This window comes from Theropithecus gelada, chromosome 10 (genome assembly GCF_003255815.1).
Source record: "Theropithecus gelada isolate Dixy chromosome 10, Tgel_1.0, whole genome shotgun sequence".
Classification (NCBI taxonomy): domain Eukaryota; kingdom Metazoa; phylum Chordata; class Mammalia; order Primates; family Cercopithecidae; genus Theropithecus; species Theropithecus gelada.
This window is the reverse complement of record NC_037678.1, coordinates 88,974,375-89,001,593: the sequence shown is the minus strand read 5'-3', so window position 1 is coordinate 89,001,593 and position 27,219 is coordinate 88,974,375. Positions and strand designations below refer to the sequence as shown.

The following is a 27,219-nucleotide window of genomic DNA, read 5'->3' as shown; positions in this document are numbered from 1 at the left end:
CTTTCTAGTTACCAATGTGGCCAATTTTTATTGAAATCTTTGGGTAACAGAATGTTATGGATAAAGAAACCAGACAGCTTAAAAGTGATTTGAAACAGTAATTTCCATTTGTTCTCTGATAATCAAAACTACGAATTAAAAACAAACCTAACAATTTAACGTGTCTCTCTTCTTTCTCCACATGACTGTTAAGTGGTTAAATAGCAAAGACATACCAACAGCAAAGAGAAGGGTAACAGCTCTCTGAACACTGTAAGATTCAATTACACTACCTCCTACCATTCTCCTAGGCACAACCATCACCTGCAGCCATAAATCAAAATCTGCAATGAAGAAACTGGGGCCTATGAGGCAAGCCATAGGTTTTGTCCTAAAATATGTCCCTTTTCCTAGTATATACAGGCATACCTTGGAGACATTGCAAGTTCAATTCCAGACCATAGCAATAAAGCAAGTCACAAAATTTTTTGGTTTCCCAGTGCATATAAAAGTTGTTTATACTATACTGTAATCTATCAATTGTGCAATAGTAAGTTGTATCTATTAGTTTTATCTAAGGCAGAGAAAATGACTGTTTCAAGGATTTATGAGCATTAGAAAGAGGAAAAAAAATCCTTCTAATATTCTGCCTCATCCTCCACTGAGACAAGAAAAAATTAAAATATACCTCTCCAGGGAGACCCTCTCTTGGGCGACCTGTTTTCTCAGCATGAGGAAGCTTTCTCTTTTTTGTCTATTAAACTTTCTGCTCCTTAACGCAGAAAAATAAATACATAAATAAATAATAAAATAAAATATATCTCTCCATTGGGGAATGGAATAAAATTCAGCAATAAAATAGAATTGCTGAGGCACAAATGCCTTATGCTAAGTGAAAAGAAGCTAGACTCAAAGTGTATCAATGTACAGTTCCACTTACATGGCAAAGGTAAAACTATAGAGACAAAAAACAGATCAGTGGTTGTTGGGGACAGGAGGAGGGATTAATGAGGAATTTTTTTGTGTGAAGGAATTATTCTATATTTTGACTGTGGCTGTAGTTACACAACTATATATATGTATGTGTATGTTTCTATATGTGTATATATATGTCAAAACTTCCAGAACTTACACTAAAAAGGGTGAATTTCACTTTATGTAAATTATGCTAAATTATACATCTAATTTTTATTTCAAGGTGAAGAATATTTTTAGTATTCTACTCTTCGAGAAACAGCATATTAACCAAACAATAAGCTAAATGTGAAAAATTTCTCCTTGGTTTAACAAGTTGTCTTAGTTCTCTCTGGATGATTAACTAGCACATCAATGAATATGAAAGATATGCTGGTCAACTGTTTCCCCGTCACACCTAGTTTTCTAAGCCCTGCCAATTCCTCCTTAAACGTGTATTTCAAATCTATTCCTTCTCATTTACTCTCAAAATCTCCTATAACTCCCAAGATTAAGTCTTTAACAATTCCCAAGCAATTACAAGATAAAGTCCGTATTTATTAACAGAGCATAAAAAGCCTTTTATTGTCTAAACCAACCTACTTTTCCAGATTTGTTTTCCACCACAGGCAACGCTATTTATTATTCACTAATACCTTTTAGAAAGCAATTTGGCCATTTATATCATAGAGCCTTATAATAATCCATACCCATTGACCCTTTAACCCAGTAACCTCACTTCTAGGAATTTATTCTAGGAAAATAATCTACTTAATACTAAAAAACCAGACAGCCCAAATAAATAAAAACAGGAGAACTACAAAGTAAATGATAGTATATCCACAGGATAGTTCCTGATGCAGCTGTTAAAATCATGTTTATGAAAAGTTTTTAATAGCATGTGGGAAATACTTATGACTTACTTTCAGTGAATGGAGAAGCTGGATATAAAGTTATATGTACAGTATAATCTCAATTATGGAAAACAGTACAGAAGAAAAAGAAGTTCTATAATTTTATCTCTAAAAGTAGGACTATAACTGATTTTTATCTTCTTTCTAGTTTCATTTTCTTTTATTTCTCTGGTAAGCTTTTTTTTTTTTTTTGAGACGGAGTTTCGTTCTTGTTGCCCAGGCTGGAGTGCAATGGTGCGATCTCGGCTCATCACAACTTCCACCTCCTGGGTTCAAGCGATTCTCCTGCCTCAGCCTCCCGAGTAGCTGAGATTACAGGCATGAGCCAACACGCCCAGTTAATTTTTCGTATTTTTAGTAGAGACAGGGTTTCTCCATGTTGGTCAGCCTGGTCTCAAACTCCCGACCTCAGGTGAGCCACCCGCCTCGGCCTCCCAAAGTGCTGGGATTACAGGGATGAGCCACTGCGCCCCGCAGGTAAGCATATTTTTTATATTAGAAATACACACACCTTTTTGATTCGGTGATTTTATACCTAGGACTCTCTTTTGAAGAAATGCAAGATTTATGCACAAGATGAGAGTATTTCTTATAAAAATAAATTTAACATGAGGGTGACGTACATGCATGATATTAAACAATTTAAGTAGTTTTTCCAGATATATCTTATATACCATGAAATTCACCCATTTAAAGTGTAGTAAATTCAGTGGGTTTTCAGTATAGTCACAAAGTTGTGCATTCATCACCACTTTCTAATCTCAGACCATTTTGAATACCACAAAAAGAAACCCTGGACTGGGTATAATAGCTCATGCCTGTAATCTCAGCACTTTGGGAAGTTGAGGCAGGAGGATCACTTGAGTCCAGGAGTTCGAGACCAGCCTCGGCAAAATAGTGAGACCTCATCTTGACAAAAAACCTTTTTAAAATTGCCAGGGATGGTGGTATGGGCCTGTAGCTCCAGATATTCAGGAGGCTGAGGTGGGAGGATCTTTTACGCCAGGGTGGTAGAGGCTGCAGTGAGGTATGCTCATGCCACTGCACTCCAACCTGGGTGACAGAGTGAGACCCTGTCTCCAAAAAACAAAAACAAAAACAAAAAAACAAACTCCAAACCCATTAGCAGTCATTCCTCATTCCCACTCCCACCCACCCTAGCCCTTGCTAACCACTAATGTACTTTCTGTCTCCATGGATCTGCATATTCTGGACATTTTATTAGATGGAATCACACAATATGTCATCTTTTGGGACTGACTTCTTTCACTTAGCATATTTTCAATGTTCATCCACGTTGTAGCATGTACCAGTATTTCATTTCTTTTTATTGCCAAATAATATTCCCTTCCCTCGTATGGATACACTACATTTATCCATCTATCCATCAACTGATGAACACTGGGTTATTTTCACTTTTGGCAACTATGAATAATACTGCTATGCACATTTGTGTACAAGCTTTTGTGTGGACATACATTTTCATTTTGCTTGAATATGTAGGTAGGAGTGAAACTGCTGAGTCATACAGTAGCTCCCAAGTTGAACTTTTCCAGGCACTGCCAAACTATTTTCCAAAATTACTGCACCATTTTACATTCCCACCAGCAATGTATGGGTGCTCCAACTTCATAGCCTGGCCAACATTTGCTACAATAATCTCTTCATTATAGCTGGCTTAGCAGGTACGAAGGAGTATATCATTGCGGTTTTGATCTGCATTTCCCTAATGGCTAATAATGTCCTGCATTTTTTTCCACTGGCTTATTAGTCATTTGCACATCTTTAGAGAAATATCTATTCAAATCCTTTGCCCAAACGAGTGGGTTTTTTATTGTTGTGTTGTAACTCCTTTAACATATTCTACACACAAGCTCCTTGTCAGGTATATGATTTGCAAACATTTTTTCCTATTCTGTGGGTTGTGTTTTCATTTCCTTGATGGTGGTCTTTGATGAACATTTTTGTATACAATGAAGTCCAATTTATCTATTTTTGTCACTTGTGCTTTTGGTGTCATTGCCTAGAAACACCAGGAAAACTACCAACAAAAATTGCCTAACACAAGTTCACAGAGATTTATATCTATGTGTTCTTCTAGGAGTTCATAGTTTTAGTGCTCACATTTAGATTTATGATCCATTTTAAGTTAACTACAACACACAGTATAAAGTAGGGATCCAAATTCGTTCTTTTGCGTGTGGCTATCCAATTGTCCCAGCACCACTTATTGAAAACACTGTTTTCCCCCCACTGAATTATCCTGGCACTCATGTCACACTGGGAAATGGGAAATACAGTTTCATCCTCTATAGATGAACTCAAGTGTGTGAGAAAAATCTATATTGGCAGTCTCCAGATAGTCACTGTTTCATTCCCTTATTTCCATCATAATATGTATAAAATCTGTAATCTTATTTGTTTACTTATTTCTTAACCGTCTCTCCCATTAGAATGTATACTTCAGGGCCGGGCGCAGTGGTTCATGCCTGTAATGCCAGCAGTCTGTGAGGCCGAGGCAGGCAGATCACAAGGTCAGGAGTTCAAGACCAGCCTCTCCAACATAGCTGAAACCCCATCTCTACTAAAGATATAAAAAATTAGCCAGGCGTGGTGGCGTGCACCTGTAATCCCAGCTACTCAGGAGACTTAGGCAGGAGAATCGCTTGAACCTGGGAGGTGGAGGTTGCAGTGAGTCAAGATTGCGCTACTGCACTCCAGCCTGGGCAACAGGGTGAGACTCAGTCTCAAAAAAAAAAAAAAAAAAAAAAAAGAATGTATACTTCATAGGCACAGGGATTTTTTTCTTGTATATTATTGAATCTCTAGAGCCTACAACAACAGTGCCAGGTTCCTAGAAGGTAGCTAATAATTACTTCTCGAAAAAATGAGAATACATATTAAATGGCTTGAAAGAAAATGCCCCAAATGTTAATACTTTGGTTGGAACTGTCATTACAGCTAAATTTTTCTTAACGTTCTACAATGAACATATACTACTCTTATAATCAACTACGAAATTATGGTATTTTAAAGATTTACAAAACTTCTGAATCAATTTTTTTATTCCTCAAAATTCTAAGAACCTAAATTTTTGCTAAACTATTTTGTTTTAGCTTCTTTTATAGGCTCCCAAGCATAACGACACCATCAAATATCTGGTAGATCAGGTCTAAGCCTTAGAAGCCATCTTTGAGAGTCTTCTTTCCCTTATGCCACACATCCAAATTATCATTAAGTCCTTCCAGTTCTACCCCCAAAATATATATCCAGTCTTACCACCTCTCATTAACTCCACTATTAACAAATTTTAATTCAAGCTACCACCATCTACCATCTGAATAAAGCAATAGTTGGTTGTGTCGCTATTTGTTTGTTTACGGACATGGTCTCGCTTTGTCACCCAGGCTGAAGGGCAATGGCGTGATCTTGGCTCACTATATCCTCAACCTCCTGGGGTCAAGTAATCTTGCTTCAGCTTCCTAAGTAGCTAGGACTACAGGTATATGTCACCATGCCTGGTTATTTATGTTTTATTTTTTGGTAGAGATGGGGTCTCTCTATGTTGCCCAGGGTAGTCTTAAACTCCTGGCCTCAAGTGATCCTCCCACCTCGGCCTCCCAAAGCACTGGGATTACAAGCGTGGGTCACCACACCCAGCCAACAATAGTTTCTTAATTGGTCTTTGTCCCCATTTGTACATCTCTACACATCAACCACAGGGATAAATCATCTCTCATTCCACTACACTACTTAACACCTCCCCACCATCACACACCCAATGGCTTCCCGGTGCCATCAGAATAAAATTCAAATTCCTCACCTTTAACCTAATGGCCCATTCTGGTCTAGTTCTTGCCTATAATCTATTTCCTACTTATTTCCCCCTTATTGACTGAATGCTAACCACACAAACCTTTTTTCTGTCCCTGGCAAATGTCAAGACCATTCTCTTCTACAGGCCCTTCTACCTAGAGTTCCTTCTGCCCCAAATGCTTTTCACACAGCTAGCTCTTTATCGCCGTGTAAGTCCTACCTCAAAAGAGGCCTTCTCTAAACTCTAGCTAAAGTAGCCCAACTCTTCTAATACTTCCTTTTTTTTTTTTTGAGATAGGGTCTTGCTCTACTGCCCAGGCTGGAGTGCAGTGGCACAATCTCGGTTCACCACAACCTCCACCTTCCAGGTTCAAGCAATTCTCCTGCCTCAGCCTCTCAAGCAGCTGGGACTACATGTGCCTGACACCACGACCGGCTAATTTTGTATTTTTAGTAGAGATGGGGTTTCTCCACGTTGGTCAGGCTGCAGATTCTTACAATGATTTGAGAATTCCTGAAAACTCCTAAGCTTCAACAACTGACTTCAAAGATTGCCCCAGAGCAAGCTGGGGAAGCCTTATCTGTATTTGCCTGTGCTGTGCTGTAGCGTTAGTTCTATTACTATAGGTTAACTACCTTCCGTTACCAAACATTTCAGATATTTTCAAATTTTGGAATATTTGCATATACATAATGATATAGCTTGGGGATAGGACCCAAGTTCAAACACAAACTTCATTTGTGTTTCATGTATACTTTATACTGATAGCCTGAAAATTATTTTATATATTTTAATAATTCTGTGTGTGAAACAAAGTTTTGTCTGCATTTTGACTGTGACTTGTCACATGAAGTCAGATGTAAAATTTTCCACTTGTGGCAATATGTTGGTGTTCAAAAAGTTTGGGATTTTAGAGAATTTTGGATTTTTAGATTAGGGTTGCTCCTGTACATGAAAATGGCAACAGAAAAGCTGTGAAACCATTTTAAAATAAACACTAATTACATTTACAAGCTATTTTCTGAAAGCAAGTCAAGACAGAAACAAGGGTAGGAAATTCATTTGCTTTTCTGTGACAAGGCAAACAGAAATAACAACCTATGAAGTAATGTAAAAATGTTCAAAGGAGTAAACAATCTTTCTTTGATGTGATCCAAAAGCACAAACACAATGATAAATGATCTTCCAGCTGTAGTATGAACTTAAGTTTCTATCTTTCAGGCACTCATCTATGCCCTGTTTCAACAGAGTTCCGTCTTTTCACACCTTCAACTAGAGATTACATTGTTAATTTAAAAACTTTAATTGCATTTTTTACCGAAATCAATTGCTTTTAAAAAATCTACATAGGATGTGAGGGTGATCTGGCTGCGACATCTGTCACCCCATTGATCACCAGGGTTGATTTGGCTGATCTGGCTGGCTAGGCTGGTGTCCCCTTCCTCCCTCACCACTCCATGTGCGTCCCTCTAGAAGCTATGCACTCGGCAGAAGAGGATGACCATTCCCAATAGAGGAGAACCGGTCTTTGGTCAAGGTTATATGAGCAGCTGCGCTCCCCTGCTAGAACCTCCAAATAAAAAATCTACATAAAACTGACCTTCAATTTTAACATAACAAAGCAAAACATGGAATAGTGTTGGCAGCATGTAAGCATTACAGTATCAGCTACTAGAAGACTAATCTTGGAGATAAGAATCACTCTAGATTAAATATTCAACTCAGTGGGGGTCTTAATACAGCAGATTCAATGATTAATATAACATTTTGGCCCAAAGTATTACTGAGACGAATAAACCTGATGTTTATTTGTCTAAGTCTATGCCTCTCCCAATTGTAAAATTTCAAGAAAAATGAGGAGATAATTCAGAAGCACAATTCCAAGTGAAAACTTCTCACTTCTAACATCAATGAAAGGAGGCAGGAACAGAAGAAAAGTTGTGGTTACAATATTGCTGAAGTATTAGGTGTAAATCTTTGTGTATGACTTTCATGGACAATCTAGAGAGGAATGTTATGCCACAAGGGAAGTAAGCTCAAGATATTTTCACGGCTGGGCTCACTGGCTCATGCCTGTAATCCCAGAACTTTGGGAGGCCAAAGTGGGTGGATCGATTGAGCTCAGGAGTTCAAGACCAGCCTGGGCAACATGGTGAAACCCCGCCTTTATAAACCCCATCTTTATATATAAATTTATATTTATAAATCCCATCTTTATATATATAAAGCTTTTAAAATACAAAGCTTAGTTGGAAGTGGTTGCGCGTGCCTATAGTCCCAGCTACTCAGGAGGCTGAGGAAGAGAACTGACCCAGCCTGAGGGTGGACAATGCAGTGAGCTGTGTTCATGCCCCTGCACTCCAGCCTGGGTAACAGAATGAGGCCCTGCCTCCAAAACAAAAAAAAATGCTTTCACAATATTCTACTTATTTATTATGCTCTGTGGTTTACATATGCAAATGACAGTACAACGAAGAGACTAGCTCTAGTTACTCAGAGACTAGAGTGTTGTTCTGTGGACAAAAACAACGCATTTACATGTTAAATTCAGTTTTTCAAGACTTGCAAGTTTTTTTTCGAACTTCAAATATAGCGTGCTTCATCTCAAAGTATTACTGAAAGAAAACATAAAGTTATACTAACATAGAAATTCAAAAGTTTGAAGTCTTCCTGTATACTAAGTTAAACACAATTTTGATTTAAACAAATTCTATTTATGAAAAATAGTTGCTAGGCACGATGGCTCAAGCCTGTAATCCCAACACTTTGGGAGGCCAAAGTGGGAAGATTGTTTGAGACCAGTCTGGGCAATATAGCGAAATCTCCTTTCTACAAAAAATTTTAAAAAGTTAGCTGGGTGTGGTGGTGCACATCTGTAGTACCAGCTACTCCGCAAGCTAAGGTGGGAGGATCATTTCTGCCCAGGAGATGGAGGCTGCAGTGAGCTCTGGCCTGGGTGGCTGCAAGAGAGTCTGTCTCAAAAAAAAAAAAAAAAAAAAAAAAAGAAAGAAAAAGAAAAGAAAGGAAAGGAAAAAGAAAAGAAGGAAAGTCAGTCATGGTTACTTGTTTTGCATGTTTGTTTTTTAGACTTTTAATTTTTTTTTTTTTTTTTTTTTTTGAGATGTCACCCAGGCTGGAGTGCAATGGTGCAATCTTACCTCACTGCAACCTCCGCCTCCCAGGTTTAAGCGATTCTCCTGCCTCAGTCTCCTGAGTAGCTGGGATTACAGGCGCACGCCACCACACCTGCCTACAGACTTTTAATTTTTTAGAGAAGTTTTAGGTACAGCAAATTTTAGCAGAAAGTGCATTGTTTCCATATATTTACTGTGTGTGTTTTTACGTTTTGGCTAGAGGAACTGCCAGGAAAGAGGGTGTAAGTGTAAAGTGAGGGATGTTAATCTCCACAGCCCTCAGCAAAGAAGGAAAGAACTCTGCCCTAAGTCACTCTACATTCTACCACTACCAGGGGCCTAAAAATGGTGGGTGGCTAGAATTAAGAGAGAGTATTGAACTTCTGGTAATTAGCTGGTTAAGGGGCCTGGAAAGAAATTTATGTCCCAGAAAAGAGAAATATTAGTACTCAGTATGAGGTTCTGGTATTGATAATCATGCTCTTGTTGTTTTTTGAGACAGGGTCTCCCTCTGTGGCCAGGCTGGAGTGCAGTAGTGCAATCATAGCTCACGGAAGCCTCTCACACTCAGGCTCAAGCAATCCTCCCACCTCAGCCTCCCAAACAGCTAGAAGTATAGGCACATGCCAGCATGCTCAGCTAATTTTTATTTAATTTTTTTGTTCAGATGAGGTCTCACTATATTGCCCAGGCTGGTCTCCAACTCCTGGCTTCAAGCAATCCTCCTGCCTCAGCCTCCCAAAGTGCTGGGATGACAGGTATGGGACACTGTATCCAGCTGATTTTTTTTTTTTTTTTTTTTTTTACTGTTATATTTACTTTATGCTCTGTAAATAAGCTTAGGTGAAGATGATAAGTATTTACAGAATGGTCAGGTTTGCAGGATGCAACATGCATGTAAAAACCTAAGATGCAATAAACATACAAAAAGAGTCAGCTCACTAGTAATCAAGAGAAATGCAAAATAAAATAATGAGAAACCATTTCACAACCATCAGACTGGCAAAGGTTTCAAGTCTCTTATTAAGTGGTGAAAGGCAATGTAGAAACAAGCTGTTGATGATGAAATACAACCAGAACGAACCAGTAGTAGAGTAGAAAATATGTACGCTCCAACCCAGAGCTTCCGCTTCTAGATATATACCATAGAGAGATACACACTGGGGCTACAGAAGTAATATATAGTAATATATGACATGGAAATTGCCTATTATAAAAAGTTTAAACAGACCAAAAAAAAAAAAGGCAAAAAATTAGGAAACGGCCAAATGTCTACCAACAGGGGAATGGATAAACTTGCATAGTCATACAAAAGAACACAATTCAGCAGTTGAAGAATCAAAGCTACAAATATACCCAAAAGCTGCCCCCCCTTGCAAAAAAATAAAAATAAAAAATAAAAACCCACCCCATAGTTTAATTTTTTCTCACAGAGCTGCAAAAGCATACATGAAGCGTAGTATTTACATAAGTTTTAAAAGCACATCAAGGCAATACATATGATTAAGTAGCTAAAAGTATGGAACTACCAATGAATATCAATTTCAGGTGACTACTGTGAACTTTACCTGAGCCCTGTGTTCTCGGAAAGCAGTGATGGTTAATCCACCCCATGTGTTTTGTGTTCTGGGAAACAGGTAACTGCAAAGAACTGGCCTGTTGCATATTTTCAGATAAGGCAATCAGGAATGCTCTCCTAATTGCAACAGCCTGAATAAAATCATCTCCTTACCAACCAGGATATTATTATGTCTTTGACGCAGGAATAGTTATAACTCTGGGGAGGGAAGAGAATAGGATGAGGAAGACGATGCATGTTTAGCTGTAATGGCAACATAAAAACCTGAAATACGGCAATAAGACAGCCCTTTTTTTTCCTGCACAAAAGGATCTGTGATTCTGTGTACTTTTCTGCTTAAAATGTTTCAAAATTATTATTTTAAAGCTTGGAGTTGGAAAAGGTGATTTGTCTCAAGTCAATTAATCATTTACAATCTGCTTTCTCATATGTTAAATAGGCATGTGAATACATGCCCAACCTATTTCACTGGGTTGTAGGGTCTTTGCTAATCACCAAGTATTAGAATACTTGAATACTGTGCCAGTTAGTTCAGTCTGTGAGACCACAGTTCATATACAGTTCATATTAGGATAATGTTAAGGGTTAGATTACTGTGCAAACCTTTTAACTCTACTTTGGGGGCAAGACTACACACTCTTACTTTCCAAGAAGCTATATATATCTATGCTGTAAAGAAACTCTTTGGTTACAAGAGGAGCTAGGCAAGTCTAGGTGTGATGTCTCAATCCATATCCAGTAGAACTACTGAGCAAATAACTCTAGTAACTTGATGGTGGGCTACTAAACAATCTCTATACAAGGAGGCTGGCACACCCAATACGCACACACACACAGTTTTGTTTGGGGTCTGTAATTGTGGTTCATGTGGACGCAGACATTGTTTGTTTTTTGTTGGGGGAGGGGGTTAACACTATAAAGTGAGACATCTGAAAACATCTAATCTCATCCTCAAGTGCCCAGTTGTTTTCAAACCGCTTTATTTCAGGTGCTTCTCGAAGACTTGGTGAGTACAAGGAAGTGATTCTGCTAATTTAGAACAAACCCATCGGTAGTTAAAATTTAATCTTAAAAGAAACTTGGAACCAAGCATCCAACCAAAAGAGCCAAAAGAAAAGTGCTAGACTCCGGGATAATACCCACAATATTCTCTAATCACCGGACTAAACAAAGATGCTCCTGCGCTCCTAAGGCTAAAAACAAAAATAACCTTTAAAAATGGGGGGTCTATATTCTGAACTCCAAAGGTAACTTGTAAGGTCTTCTTGATCTCCCTAAAGCCAACAATTTTGAAACGTATTTGGAAACCGCTCATCTCTAATTTTTGTTTCTCCCACTTCTCACAAGAACAAGCAAATATAACAGACTCCTCCTTCCTTGCATTTAGTTACACTTTAAGCATTTAACTTAAGCACTTAACTAAAGGTAAAATGTTTGGTCTCTTATTTTCAAACAGAAAAATAAAGTCTGTATTAGACACTCAATAAAAAAGTATAATGTCAAATCAGAAGTCTCTACAGCAGACGCCAGTCAGCTTCAAATCACTTTTAGAGTGACTGGTCTTAAACGTACCGTAACTTATAAGCCCCTAGATTAAAAGTCTTTTAGTATAAAGTAGCATATACATTTAAAATATTATTAAATTTTTAATAATTAAATATTAGACTTAAGATACTGATACTTTGTAGCTTACAGCATTAAACCAAAGAAAAACCAAAAACTGAACCGTATCAAATCCCTATTACATACATACCTACAGTCATCAAGAAAGTACCGGTTAATCTTTTCTTTTTACTAAGGGGCCGCCTGCATTTCATGAAAGTTGCAATAACTTAAGAAAACCAAAACTGTTACACAGTGAAAACAGTTTGTATGCAGATAAGCTGGTACCAACCGCTTCTAGACAGACAGATGCAATTAGAATGTAATATTTCTAGCAAAGTCTGGTAAGGCTATGCCTGCAAATCATTGACCAAAAATGGTAACAGTGTGTGCAGACTAAAGAAAATGACAAAATGTTCCATCTGATAGTTCAGTTGAGGATACGTTTGTTTTTAAATAGCTAATTAGAGGGACACAATGTAAAGGGGGAAAATACGTAAATTAAGCAAAATGTCCATCATATAGAATATACTAATGAGCACGTGTTTACTTTTTGGTGACTCTAGTATTTTAATGGTTTTTAAAGCTCTTAAATTTGCTTGTATCAGCATCCCAGCATCATGCCCACACCCTGAGCACCAAGTTCTGGCAGAGTCCAACTGTCTACAGGTCAGAAAAAAAATTCTAACCATACACGGACAGATCGGGCAGGGAAGGGTTAAAAGAGACCCTGCCAAGCTTGACAAGCACGACCAGAGTGCTGCTGGAAGCCGACTGCCAGATAAAAAGAAAAAAAAAAACAAAGAGGCTGCAAGGCCACCCCGTTCTAAATCATGCCAGTATCCTGCTCGTTAGCGATCATTCCGTGCTCTAGGGCTGTTCCATAAAAGCTTTAGCTTCCTTATTGAGATGGACAGACCTCAAGGGCTGGAACGCGCACAAGTCGCCGAGCGCCTCAGCCCTAGCTCTGGAGAACTAAACTCACGCCAACAAGGACGGTCGCCGGATTCCGACGCCCCCCGCCTCCCACTTCTCAGCCGCGGTGTGCAGCCCCCCGGATGGATTTCACAGAGCGGGTGGGGGCGCTCGACCCCGGCCAGTTGTTGCAAGGCCCGGTCTGGAGGCACCGCAGAGGCCACGCTCAGGGCGGCGGCCTCGCCCCAGCTGGGAGCTGCGCAGCGGCCGCGGATCCGCCCAGGGGCGCCAGGGCCCAGCCAGGATGGCTGGCGACGGAGTCCCGGAGACCGCCCCCCCCAGCCGGGCCGGGTCCCTCCCGGGCCTGGGGCACGGCTCACCCCCTTATCCCCGATTCCGCGGCGCCCCCGAGACCCGCTGCTCCCGGCCGCCTCAGCCCACGCCTCGGCCTCCCTCCCACTCACCATCTTCGCCGCGGCGGTCGCAGGGACGCGGGGTTGGGAGCTGGCGGGCAGCGAGTCTGCAGAGCGTCTTCTTCACAGCCGCCGGACCGAGCGCTGAGCTGACGCGGCGGCGCGAGCCTACCCCGGGGCGGGCGCACCTCGGGACGGAACGCGGCTGCGCACGTCACGCACCTCCCGCCGTTGCTACGCAACCAGCCGGTCCGGCAACGCCCCGCCCGGCGGCTATCCAGACTACCGGAGGGGAACTTCCCTCACCTGGTTCCGGCTGCGGGGCGGGGTCTCCCTCACTAGAAAGTGTTTAGGAATGAGGGTACGTGCTTTCTCGTCTGCAGGGGACTAGAAGGCGGACTAGGCTGGCTCCTGCTGGCGAGGGGCGGGCAAAAGATGATGGGGGAGGGGTGGCCTTGCTTAGCCTCCTTGGGCGGGGCTCCCTGACGCTCCACCCACTGTGCAGGCACGGCTCGCGCGGGGGGAGGCAGCCACCTGGCCAGGTGTTCTTGCCGCTGGGGGCGGGGCGGGGCCGGGGAGGGGAAAAGGAGGGAGAGCTGGGGGAGAGGAGGACAGAGCGTGGGAAGCAGGGGGATTTGGCGGGGAGGGGCGAAGGGCACATACTTGGGGGAGGAGGGGATGGAGAGGGGAGGGAAGAGGTGAGGGAGAGGGGACAGAGTGGGGAGAGGCGGGGGATGTGGGGGGAGGGGGCGAGGGGCACTTAGTGGAGGGGTGATGGGGGAGGGAAGGGGAGAGGTGAGGGAGTGGACAGAGTTGGGGGAGGAGCGGGATAAGGGAGAGGTGAGAGACAGGGACACAGAGTGGTGGAAGGAGAGGGATGTTGGGGGTGTGGGGGGGTAGGGCCCGAGGACGGGGGACGCGCTGGGGGAGGACCCGCGGGAGCGGAGTCGCGGGCCGCGGCGGCGGGGACGCCTCCCGCATTTTTTACCTACTTTGGTGCGATTCCCGCCGCCCTCCCCTGATTGGCCCAGCCTGGCTTGTCCTGCCCTCGCGTGAGGGGAAAAAAAATCTGCACATTTTTCCTCCTTCCCGAGGCGACCGTGGCCATGCAGAGTGCTCTGTGAGTCACCGTTAATTTCAGGTCTGGAAAAACAAGGAAGATTTATTTATCTTTGGGAACTGCCGGGGAAGGAGGCCGGCGGCGCGCAGGGGTGTGGCTGGGAAAGGCCGCGCTGTCCCGGGATGGTGGCGCCAGCCCCGCCGCTCAGTTCTCCGGGTTTTTAATTTGGAATTGTGTTTTTCTAATGGGCGGTTGCGTCGGAAACACGGTTTTCAGAGGGCCGAGATGAATCCCAGCGTTTTTGCTGCGGGTGTTTTTGTGGGAAATAAAGGGAACAGAGAGAATTTTATAAATTAATTTAGGTTACCGAGAACATCATGGCCTCGACCAAAACTATTTTAATTCTCCAAATATGAGGCTTTTGGACAAGATGGTCAGTATTTTTTTCTGGCACTATATAAAATCTAGGTTGTATGTGGCTTTTGTTCTGCCCCGCTCAACATAGAAACCCATTTCTCATTACCCTCGTTCTTTTTAAAAAGGACAGTAAGCAAGTTGTGCAGTTTTAAGCCTTTACCACCTGAGACATGATTTTTGGCGGGCTAGAGCAGTGGTTCTTAACTTTAGCATGCATCAGAATCACCTGGAAAAATTGTTCAAAGCTAGATTTGTGTGCCCCATCCCCAAGGTTCCCTCACTACTTCTAAGGAGATGCCTGAGAATGTGCCTTTCTAACAACTCCTAGGTGATGCTGAAGATGCCCATCCAAGGCCACACTCCTGAGCTGAGAAGGAACCCCCCTGTATCCTACTGCAGCTGGAACCCTCTGCTTTTCTGTTTGCATAGGACCCTGTGGCCTCTACACTTCTTAATATTCAGACTTCCTTTCTAGTCCAAAAGTGAATGGTGCTCATTTAAGGATACATGCCTGCCTGCCTGCTCCAGCCTCTCCTGCATTTCGTCCTCCACTCTGCCACCAGAGTTATGTCCAAACATAAGACTGGTCTTGTCACATTCTTGCTTAAAATTTTCTGTGGCTTCCTCCATAACCCTCAGCGGGTCAGTGTGGCCCTTCTGCCTCTGGCCTCAGCCTACTTTTTCTGCCCTATGTCCCATATCTTCCTAAGTGCCCACTGCCCCTCCCAGACGAAACTTCTTATAACAGAACACCTCTTACTAGTTCTAACTACCTTGATCATGGGCCTGCTTATTTTTCAGCCTGGAATGTTCCTACCACCCCTCACATCTGAAGACTTCTCTTACCACTTCCCAAGGATCAATAGTAGTTGCTTCTTTTTTTTTTTAACTTCCTGCCCCCCACCCCTTCCAACTCCTTCACCCCCGTAGTTCCTTCTATAATCCCAGAGTTCATCACTTCTCAAACCTTTTTTTTGTTTTGAGACTGAGTTTCACTCTTGTTGCCCAGGCTGGAGTGCAATGGTGCGATCTCGGCTCACTGCAACCTCCGCCTCTGGGATTCAAGCAATTCCCCTGCCTCAGCCTCCTGAGTAGCTGGGATTACAGGCATGTGCCACCACACCCAGCTAATTTTGTATTTTTAGTAGAGATGGGGTTTCTCCGTGTTGGTCAGGCTGGTCTGGAACTCCCGACCTCGGGTGATCCGGCCACCTTGGCCTCCTGAAGTGCTGAGATCTACAGGCGTGAGACACTGAGCATGGCCACTTCTCAAATCTTAATAAAGATCCAAGTCACCTGGGATCCTTGTTAAAATGCAGATTCCAGAGTTGAGGGGTGGAGTCTTAGATGACCCCAGGAAATGCAGATGCTATACTTTGAGTTTGGAGGTTTTATGGTTTTTCCCTACAATTACTGTAGCTCTGTAATTACTTATGTGCATTTGCCATTACTACCAGATTACGCTGGGAGTTCCTTGAGGTCATGGGATATTTAAGATGCATATGTGTGAACTTGGCATAGCCCCTGATACATAGTAGGTGTTTAATAAATGTTCAGTAAGTGAACAAGTATCTGAAGATGTTTTACAATTTATCAAGCTTCTGTATCAGTTTATCACAACTTAAGATGAGCCCCCATTTTTTTTAGTTCCCACTGAACTTCAGCCTCTGCATTTAACACCCAGGTTTTCTAGATAGTGACATTCCTCCTCTCCACAAAGAGGGAAACAGTTTTTCATACAATGCTATAGACTAATAAATATTTATGCCCTCCAGAAGTTGAAAGGTAATCCTCAATGTGAAGGTATTTGAAGTTGGGGCCTTTGGACCATGATTAGGCCATGAGGGCAGAGCCCCCTTTAATAGGATTAGTGCCCTTATAAAAGAGGTCCTAGGCCGGGTGCGGTGGCTCACACCTGTAATCCCAGCACTTTGGAGGGCCAAGGCAGGTGGATCACGAGGTCAGGAGTTCAAAACCAGCCTGGCCCAGATGGTGAAACCCCGTCTGTACTAAAAGTACAAAAATTAGCCAGGAGTGGTGGCGGGCACCTGTAATCCCAGCTACTCAGGAGGCTGAGGCAGGGAATTGCTTGAACCTGGGAGGCAGAGGTAGCAGTGAGCTGAGATTGCGCCACTGACATCCTGAGCGACATAGCGAGACCATCTCAAAAAAAAAAAGAGGTCCTAGGCTGCTGCTTGCTGCTTCCACCATTGTGAGAACACAGCAAAAAGGTTTATCTATGAACCAGGAAGTGGGCTCTCACCATACACTGCTGGCGACTTGATTTTGGACTTCACAGCCTCCAGAACTATGAGAAATAAATTGCTGTTGTCTGTAAGCCACCCAGTTTATGGTATTCTGCTATAGCAGTCCGAACAGACTAAGACACATAAGGTCTCTCCTTAAATATGAGATTGGTATATTTCATTTTTCATTTAGAAAACATTTTGCATACTTAATCTGTGAACATATAGGCACTTTCATTTAAAACCATTAATATATTGATGTAAGTGGCAGAGAAGAAGAAATGATACATTAACGAGGAGCCTGAAGAGAGATGTGTATTAATAGATAGGCTGGGGAAAGCTCCTTTGCTGGGAGACATAACACTGTCAATATATAGCATAGAAAAAAACTTTAATTTCTCTCCTCCCTCTCCACAAATTCACCTATTTCCTATCTCCTATCCCTATTTTGTCAGTAGTCTTTTTTTTTTTTTTTTTTTTTTAATGGAGTCTTGCTGTGTCACCCAGGCTGGAGTGCAGTGACAGGATATCAGCTCACTGCCACCTCCACCTCCTGAGTTCAAGTGATTCTCTTGCGTCAGCCTCCCGAGTAGCTGGGATTACAGGCACCCGTCAGCATGCCCAACTAATTTTGTACTTTTAATAGAGACGGGGTTTCACCATGTTGGCCAGTCTGGTCTCGAGCTCCTAACCTCAGGTGATCCGCCCGCCTCGGCCTCCCATAGTGCTGGGATTACAGGCACCCGCCACCATGCCCGGCCATCAGTAGTCTTTCTTAAAAATAACTTCATCCTCTAAGACACGTGTGTAGTTTTATTGTAAAAGATTCAAACAATACAACAAAGGAAAAACCCGTTGAGCACCTTCTCTCCTTTCCCATAATCCTAGTCCTCTCCTTAGAGGTAACCACTGATGTCAGTTTGGGTTATGGACTAACAGAAATACACCTTGGGCATATGTTTTGTGTTTTGTTTTGTTTTTATTGGTGTTCTGGGTAATGGTTTTATGTTGGGTATGTAGCATCTTGTAACTTGCTTTTCTGCATTTAATGATTGTCCTGGCAATCTTGCCATATCAGTAAATCATTTCTTATAATTGCGGCAAGGTGTGACTGTTCATTCATTTAACTTTTCCCCTACTGATGGGCATTTAGGTTATTTCCAATCCTTTGCTTTCACAAACAATGCTTCAGTGAACAGCTTTGGGACTGCCTTCTTTGCATACATGAACTGGTAGACCTCTCAGAAAATTCCTCCCATAAAATTACTAAGTCAAAAGGAATGCATAAATTTTATTTTACTAATTACATACTGCCAGATAGCCTTCTAAAAAGGATATACCAATTTATATCCCTCCTACAGTAGTTGAGAATATCTGCTTAGTCTCCACTGACAGTTTATTAAAAGTTTGAGGAATTTTAGAACAGGCAAAACTATAGTGAAAAAAATCAGAATAGTTGTTAAATAGGGTGGGAGTGGAGATTGACTACAGACGGGCCTGACAGAATTTTCAGGGGTGATCGTCATTTTTTTTTTTAATTTGTTAGGGGTTCAAGTTACATGGGTATATAGGAGGCAGAGGGTGCAGTGAGCCAAGATCACACCACTGCACTGCAGCCTGGGCAGCAGAGTGAGACTATCTCAACAACAACAACAACAAGTTACATGGGTATATACATTTGTCAAAACTTAAGATTTGTGCATTTTGCCGGGCACGGTGGCTCACACCTGTAATCCCAGCACTTTGGGAGGCCGAGATGGGCGGATCACCTAAGGTCAGGAGTTCGGGATCAGCCTGACTAACGTGGTGAAACCCCGTCTCTACTAAAAATACAAAAATTAGCTGGGCGCGGTGGTGGGCGCCTGTAATCCCAGCTACTTAAGAGGCTGAGGCAGGAGAATCGCTTGATCCACGGAGGCGGAGGTTGCCGTGAGCCTAGATCACGCCACTGCACTCTAGGGTGACAGAGCAAGACTCTTTCTCAATAAAAAAAAAAAAAAAAAAGACCAGGCACGGTGGCTCACGCCTGTAATCCCAGCACTTTGGGAGGCCAAGGCAGGCGGATCATGAGGTCAAGAGATCAAGACCATCCTGGCTAACATGGTGAAACCCCGTCTCTACTAAAAATACCAAAAATTAGCCGGGCGTGGTGGTGGGTGCCTGTAGTGCCAGCTACTCAGAAGGCTGAGGCAGGAGAATAGCGTGAACCTGGGAAGCGGAGCTTGCAGTGAGTGGAGATCGTGCCACTGCACTCTAGCCTGGGCGACAGAGCGAGACTCCATCTCAAAAAAAAAAAAAAAAAAGAAGCAGTAGCAGCAGTAGTTTAAATGAATCAAAGAAGTAGTAGTTTAGTAAGGGTTGTGTTTGGTTATAAGTAACAAAGACAAAATAGTGGCTTAAGGCTTTATTACATTTGTGTGTATGTGTACATGGTTTACTTCACACATAAAAGAAGTACAGAGGCAAACAATTCAGATTTGTTATATTGACTTGGTGGTGGTAAAAACCCAATTTCTTTCTTTTTTTTTTTTTTTTTTAGCCAGGGTCTCACTCTCACCCAGGCTGGAGTGCAGTTGTACAAACACGGCTCATTGCAGCCTTGACCTCCTGGGCTCAAGCAGTCCTCCAGTCTTGAGTAGCTGGGACCACAAGCTCACACCACCACCACGCCCAGCTAATTTGTGTGTGTGTGTGTCTGTGTATGTAAAGACAGAGTCTTGCCACGTTGCCCAGCCTGGTCTGGAACTCTTGGACTCAAATGATCCTCTTGCCTCCGCCTCCCAAAACATTGGAATTACAGGCATGAGCCACCACACCTGGCCCCAGTTTCTATACTGTTGCTTTGTTGTGCATAGATTGTCTTCCTAAGGTTACCTCATAGTCCAGGATGACTGCTAGAATACCAGCTATTACTTCCACATTTTAGGCAGTAAGAAGGAGGAAAAAAAGATAAAGAAGGGCATCCTTTTTTTTTTTTTTTTTTGAGGCAGAGTCTCACTCTATCACCCAGGCTGGAGTACAGTGGCACGATCACAGCTCACTTCAGCCTCAACCTCCCAGGCTCAAGCAATCTTCCCACCTCAGCCTCTCAAGTAGCTAGGACCACAGGCGCACACCACTGCACCCAGCTAATTTTTAAATGTTTTGTGTGTGGAAACAAGATCTCCCTATGTTGCCCAGCATAAGCATCCCCTTTTTTATAGAAAGATCCCAGAAACTGGCGGGGGGCGGGGGATGACTCACACCTATCATTCCAGCACTTTGGGAGGCTGAGGAGGGTAGATCACCTGAGGTCAGAAGTTCAAGACCAGCCTGTCCAACATGGTGAAACTCTGTCTCTAGTAAAAATACAAAAATAAGCCAGGCATGTGCCTGTAGTCCTAGCTACTCAGGAGGCTGAGGCAGGAGAATTGCTTGACCTGGGAGGCAACAGAACGAGACTCTGTCAGAGAGAGAGAGAAAGAGAGAGAGAAGGGTTCCAGAGGAAGGGAGGGAAGGAAGGAAGGAAAGAAGGGAGGAAGGGAGGAAAGGGTTCCAGAGGAAGGAAGGGAGGGAGGGAGGGAGGGAGGGAAGGGTTCCAGAGGAAGGAAGGAAGGGAGGGAGGGAGGGAGGGAGGGGTGCCAGAGGGAGGGAGGGAGGGAAGGGTTCCAGAGGGAGGGAGGGAGGGAGGGAGGGAAGGAGGGAAGGGAGGGAGGGAGGGAAGGAAGGAAGGAACGGTTCCAGAGGAAGGAAGGGAGGGAGGGAGGAAGAGAGGGTTCCAGAAACTTATACCATAGAAACTTTTATACCATATTTCTAGACCACATACCCTGTACTATATAGGATTTCTCCTTTTGTCTCATTGACCGGAACTTAGTCATATGGCTGCAAGGGAAGCTGGGAAACACGGTCTGTTCTCTAACTTGCAGTGTGCTCGGCTAAGACATTGTTGTTCCTTTACTAAGGAAGAAGGGGAAAATGGATATTGGGAGATAACCAGTAGTGACTGCCACAGGTAGATATTATCACTGGCCTCATCCCACAGATGGGGTAAGGTGAAGAGACTTTCCTTGGGAGCCCAGAGGAGTACAGGATCTGATCCCAAGCCCTTTACCATCAGGTCACATGACACAGCACCTGTGAGTGAGGCTGAACAAGAGAAATGAGGTGTGTCTTGTTACTTGCTTACCACCACAGATGAGGTTAATTGGCAAAGCAAAAGAAATAGAAGCTGTAGAAAATACATTCTGAACATTCCTTACTGCCCATAGCCTGGTGCTGATGGATCAGACAGCCCCAAGGGCCCTGGCATCTATTTTAGGAAAAGGCTAAATATATTTAAGTATATTCGTGGGAAGGATACAGTACCACATGGTAACATTATTGATTATTAGTCTTTATGCTAGAGTGAAAGTCATATGCCACTATTTTATAACATTAAAGATTGACCAATTATGTATGTTTTTCAGATAATAGCATGCTTCTTGAGTTAAACCATGAGAAACAGAGTATAAAGTGGTACAATTATCTCAACCAGTGGTTCTTAGTCCCTCTTGGGCCATATATATTCCCTTTGGGATTCTTTGTTTGTTTGTTTGAGACAGACTCTCACTCTGTTACCCAGGCTGGAGTGCAGTGGCGCAATCTCGGCTCACTGCAACCTCCGCCTCCTGGGCTCAAGCAATTCTCCTGCCTCAGCCTCCCAAGCAGCTGGGATTACAGGCAGGCACCACCACACCTGGCTAAGTTTTTGTATTTTTTAGTAGAGATGCGGTTTCGCTGTGCTGGCCAGGCTGATCTCAAACTCCTGACCTCGTGACCCGCCTGCCTTGGCCTCCCAAAGTGCTGGGATTACAGGCATGAGCCACCGCTCCCGGCCTGGGATTCTTATAAATCCTCTGGGCGTGGTGGCTCATGCCTGTAATCCCAGCACTTTGAGAGACCAAGGTGGATAGATCACGAGGTCAGGAGTTCGAGACCAGCCTGGCCAATATAGTGAAACCCTGTCTCTACTAAAAATACAAAAAATTAGCCTGATGTGGTAGTGTGCACTTGTAATCCCAGCTACTTGGGAAGCTGAGGCAGGAAAATCGCGTGAACCCAGGAGGCGGAGGTTGCAGTGAGCCGAGATCGCACCATTACACTCCAGCCTGGGTGACAGTGGGAGACTCCGTCTCAAAAACAAAACACACACACACACAAAACAAAACAAAACAAAAAAACACAAAAGTATAAACCCTCTCTCTAGAAAGACGGACATTTGTTTCTACTCACAAAGTTTGGCCTATAATCTTAGGGAGCTCATGAATTGCCCTGAAGCCCATCTAATATGTTAAATATTTCAGGAAAGTTTTTGGGAAATGTTCTAAAAAGCAAATCCAGTGCAAGGATAAATGAACAGTCCCATAGTTCCATAGTTCCTTACATACACATACACACATCGAGGTCACAGTGGGCATCACACCTCTCATCAACACGGAACCTTCCAGAACTTTATAATATAGAGCATTTTATAAAATACGAATGGTCTGAGCAATACATGCAGGACTGCAGCTTGTTTTTATTCATTCGTTCAGCACTATATCCTGGGGATCTCTCCAAGTTGTCTTCAATTTTTCATAAGCATGATACATTCTTTTTTTTTTTTTTTGGAGGCAGAGTCTCGCTCTGTTGCCCAGGCTAGAGTGCAGTGGTGCGATCTTGGCTCACTGCAACCTCTACCTCCCGGGTAGAAGCGATTCTCCTGCCTCAGCCTCTCAAGCAGCTGGGATTACAGGCACCTGCCACCGTGCCCGGCTAATTTTTTTGTATTTTTAGTACAGACGGGGGCATTTCATTGTGTTAGCCAGGATGGCTTCTATCTCCTCACCTCATGGTCCGCCTGCCTTGGCCTCCCAAAGTGCTGGGATTACAGGCATGAGCCACCGCTCCAGCCTCCATGATACATTCTTTTTACACTTCTGATCTGGTTGTTGTACTTCCGGAGAAAGAAAAATGAACCACAAAATATTCAGAAAGAGGCAAACAAGGAAATGGAGTATTTTTTTAAAGATGAAATGAGTTCAGACTCTTCAGCATGTAGGATTGAGTGTAATCACAAGTCATAAAATCATGAAGGATAGGAATGAAAAGACTAGAAATTTCGCTCTAAACCTTAACATGTAAAAACAAGAGAGCTTTTCTAAAAGCTCAGAATAATTCACTTTAGAAACAATGAAAGGACTGGTTCACATGGTGGTTAAGAAAGGGAGGAAAGTGACAGTCAGAGGAGGAAAAAGCATGTCACAGACAGCAATGGGCTGGTCGTGGCAAGCTCTCTGGTTGGGACTCATTTTTCCCCAGCTCATCCCATTATTCTCTGCAGACTTCTGCCTCACCCACTGCTACTGCAAGGCAGGAAAAACTCAGAACCAGTAAAGGGCCCACCCCAGAGGCTGCCAGGTAATGTCAGGGCAGTGCTGAAGCCCTGCTGGGATATGGAGGTGATACCAACACATGCAGGTGGACATCTTATTTATATTCACAATGGGAAGCCACTGTCAAATCTAATTGAACATTTTTTCATTTAGATTTGACGGATGTTTCCTGAAGTCCTACTGTGTGCCAGCTGTGGCCGTGTTAGCTACCAGGAATGTGAAGATGAATAAGGAGATCACAAGTGAAAACAGAAATGCCAAGATAAACTTGGCCCAGGTTCCCCTGGGAATTCTCAGGATCCTACCTGGTGCAACAGATCACACCTGGGAGATGTTACTGGATCTTTGATGAGTGGAGCATCCACAGAGGAAGGAAGTGAGTGTTTGTTAATGACATCATTCCTCACTTATGTTGGCGAATATGAATATAGAAGAGATGGCTAGAGAGTTTATTCAAAGTTGGATATTTGGAGGAAGAGCATGCCTGATGTTCCTACCAAAAAAAAATTAGACCCTATGGACCAAGATACATAAGATAGATGTAGATATGTAATGGGTTTCCTTTTTGTTTTTTTATTTTTTTGGGATCTGCTCTGGCTTACTTCCTAATTTTCCTGTCTTCTTGGGGGTAGGAGGAGGGATGTCAAATGATGGTTCAGCCAAAGAAAGCCAGCTCTTCCTGATGAGGGAACTCTGAGTTGTATTCAAGGAAAACAAACACCAAAAACAGATAGCCAAAGGCCAATGGTCATGATTTGAAATTTGAGTGCCTTTTACTGTAACTGTTTTGCTCCAGTATTTCCATTACCAGTCCTTCGGTGAGGTCTTCAACTCTAGATCAGAGTTCCCCAACATTTTTGGCATCAGGGACTGGTTTTGTGGAAGACAATATTTCCACAGACGGGCGGCAGGGGGATGGTGGGGGCGCGGTGGTTTCAGGATGAAACTGTTCCATGTCAGATCATCTGGCATTAGATTCTTACAAGGAGCGTGCAACCTAGATCCATTGCATGAGCAGTTCACAATAGGGTTCCCAGTCCTGTGAGAATCTAATGCCACCACTGATCTGACAGGAGGTGGAGCTCAGGTGGTCATGCTCACTCGCCGAATTCCTAACAGGCCATGGACCAATACTGGTTTACTGGTTCACCTGTAAACTCAAGATGTTGACTAATTTGACACCTTTAGTTTAGAGCTCTAAAAGGTGATGCTTGAACTCCACAGAAGAGATACTGAGTGCCTGGCACAGTCTTAGCAATTTGTGAAGTATCCTGTTCTAGTAATACTAAGGCAGGCTCTTAAATTTTGATTTATAAACTCTAGGCCTTGGGCTCTAGACAAAACAGGGCTCTAGAGGGTTGTTTTTTTGTTTTGTTTTGTTTTGTTTTGTTTTAATGGCAAAAGCAATAAGTTGCTGTAGTTTTCTAGATCGTAGACTTAATGTGGTTCTCCCAACTATCCATGTCTGTGGAAAGGGAGCTGATTGACACAAAGGGAGCAAACAGCATTAGCTTCAACATCCTTACTTGTAAATGAGGCAAACACGTCACATCTTGCAATTGGTCCTGCTTTTTTTTTTCTTTTTCTTTTTCTTTACTTTTCTTTTTGGAAGTGGGAGTGGAGGTGAGTGGTCACTAAATTCAGGCCCAGTCATTAAGAGGTGGTCCCCTAGTAAAAATTTCCACGCTGGAGGTGGAAGGAATTGCTTGCTCATTTTTATTCTGTATCCTGTGGAAAGCCTTCCCTCCCACCCCTTGAGCCAGTGAGTCACTTCCTTTCTGCAAACCTCTAAAGCTTCCTTTCTCAGCCCAGACCTGGCCCTCTGGAGAGGGTTTTGGAGTCCTGGGCAGGCAGGGCACCTCAGGCAGCAGGCAGCACACCTTGGATGTGAGCTGAATGGTTTTTGAAATTTCAGAGAAGCAGCCTCCACGCAGGAGAAAGTATATAAGTGTTCTGATAAATGTCAAGTTTTGGATTCTAGGTTCAGCATTTTTTTCTTTTTACTTTAAACAACTCTAGGAAAGAAACACCCATAGACGGTACAGCAAGAGGGTTGCAGGTTTGTTTTATGACTCATGGAAATTTCTAAAATGATAAATATTGGCTCAACAGTAGTCTGACATAAGACGCACTCAACTAGAGCACCATGGTTACAAGAAACAAGAAGTGCATATTCGGTAAATAAAGTGTGGCTCCACTTCCAAAAGCTTTCAGAGAAAAAAGAGCAGCGTGCAAGGCCTGGATTCTTGAGTTTCCCTTCTTGAATGGTCATTTGTTTTTCCCAAGACCAGAAACTTCCCTGAGATGACTGCAGTGTCTTCCCAGCCAGGAAGCCATTTTAAATGGTTTGGGTGCTATACTTTATTCAGTCCAGAGTCTTTTTGACTAATATAATGAAAAAATTTTACCCATCATAAAAATTAATGAGGTTGAAAAGATAAGTATTTTTCTCCTCAAAAAAAAAAAAAAGGAAAATAAATATTTTTCTTGCTGAGTAAAAATCCCCCATCTTTGTGTGTATAAGATGCTAGGCATCTTGGAGAGATGTAAGGAATCTGGAATATCAACTTTTCAGATGAAATTTAGAGAATGTGAGCCACGAATAATGGCTGCGGTCCTCCTGAGTCGAGTTTTTATTTCTTATGAAACAAACTCAGCATTACTTTAACTTCTCATCAGCTGATTTTAGTTTCTAAAGAAAATATAATAGACTAAAATTCATACCCAATGAAAAGGCCATTGTATCCACTTACTGACAGCTGGGAGTGAGCAACTCAGATCTGCCTTTCAGCTGGGTTTTCCTGCATAACAGGTTTATTAACAGAGCAGCGTGACTCACAAGCAGTGTTCTTTAGAATCACCCCCCTCCCCCAACACATACACTGGAACCACGATAAACACTTGGTAAGGAGGATCTATCACAAAATAAACTGAGGAAAGACTCAAGCTACAATTCTATGCTTCAAATAAAACAGCAAGAGAGACTTTTAGGCACATGAAGGCCCCAGGCAAGAGACCTGGAAGAAGGCACCAAATCTGAAAAGGTGATTCAGTGAGTCTGCTGGGTTGACCCTCCTGCAACCACTCATGGACATATGGACTTCCCTTGAGCCAGGAGGGCCCAGGACTGAGTTACTAGAATACGTTGTAGGGGACATAGAGGGCAGAGAAAGCTAAAGCCATTCTGTAAGCTTCTGCAGAGAAGACCCCTTGAGGTAGGGGAGAGATGAGGTGCCCCGCATGGTCTGCAACACCAGTGCAGGTGGGAAAGAATATGCAATGAGGTGCTGCATCCAAAGGCCCTTTGACCCAGCTGCTGGGAAACGTATCTCAAATTTCTCCAAAGAGAAACTGCGAGGGCCAGATTATTCAGAGAGATTGACGTGGGACCTGGTATCAATGCTGCAGAAACAGACTTCTCCTTTGCACAGCCTGGCCCTCTGTATTTGCCCTCCATTTGCTTTTCCACTCATCTTATATTAATCAGCATTGCAACAGGAGGGAGCTCTCCCCACCAACGAGGCAGTGGCAGGAGTGTCTCTGCAGGTAGCCAAGGTGATGCTGGCAGCCAGGGAGGCAGCAGTTGGGATAGCTCTGGCAAGAACACCTCGCTGGCTGCCAGGGAGAGAGCCTGGGCCCTGGGCCAGGACACGGATGGGCCTGGATCATTCTGCTGGTTGAGCCAAACACCATTAAAAATAATTTCAGAATGGAAACCACTTTGGTACATTTTTTCTGGCTACTAAAAAATACAGATTTATCAGGAGAAAAAATGCTGAAAATGTCTAAGAAAG

At 43.1% G+C, this 27,219-nt stretch overlaps 2 protein-coding genes across 5 annotated transcripts in view; one reads left to right on the top strand and one right to left on the bottom strand.

The window, feature by feature from the left end:
• DSTN (destrin, actin depolymerizing factor) overlaps window positions 1-14,446 on the bottom strand; it is a 36,654-nt gene extending 22,208 nt beyond the window's left edge. For 2 of the 3 annotated variants that reach the window (XM_025398283.1, XM_025398279.1), the window contains exon 1: window positions 13,359-13,938. In XM_025398283.1, coding sequence (XP_025254068.1) covers window positions 13,359-13,361 — 3 coding nt within the window. In that variant the 5' untranslated portion in view covers window positions 13,362-13,938. Of the gene's footprint in view, window positions 1-13,358; window positions 13,939-14,299 lie in introns of those variants that run through there. The other variant, XM_025398281.1, reaches the window with a different exon arrangement.
• BFSP1 (beaded filament structural protein 1) overlaps window positions 14,399-27,219 on the top strand; it is a 78,454-nt gene continuing 65,633 nt past the window's right edge. The window contains exons 1-3 of one of the 2 annotated variants that reach the window (XM_025398278.1): window positions 14,399-14,448; window positions 21,055-21,176; window positions 23,579-23,801. Coding sequence is in view for 1 of the 2 variants with exons in the window: in XM_025398277.1 (XP_025254062.1) it covers window positions 25,322-25,365 (44 nt within the window). In the remaining variant the exon portion in view is untranslated. Of the gene's footprint in view, window positions 14,449-21,054; window positions 21,177-23,578; window positions 23,802-25,100; window positions 25,366-27,219 lie in introns of those variants that run through there. The other variant, XM_025398277.1, reaches the window with a different exon arrangement.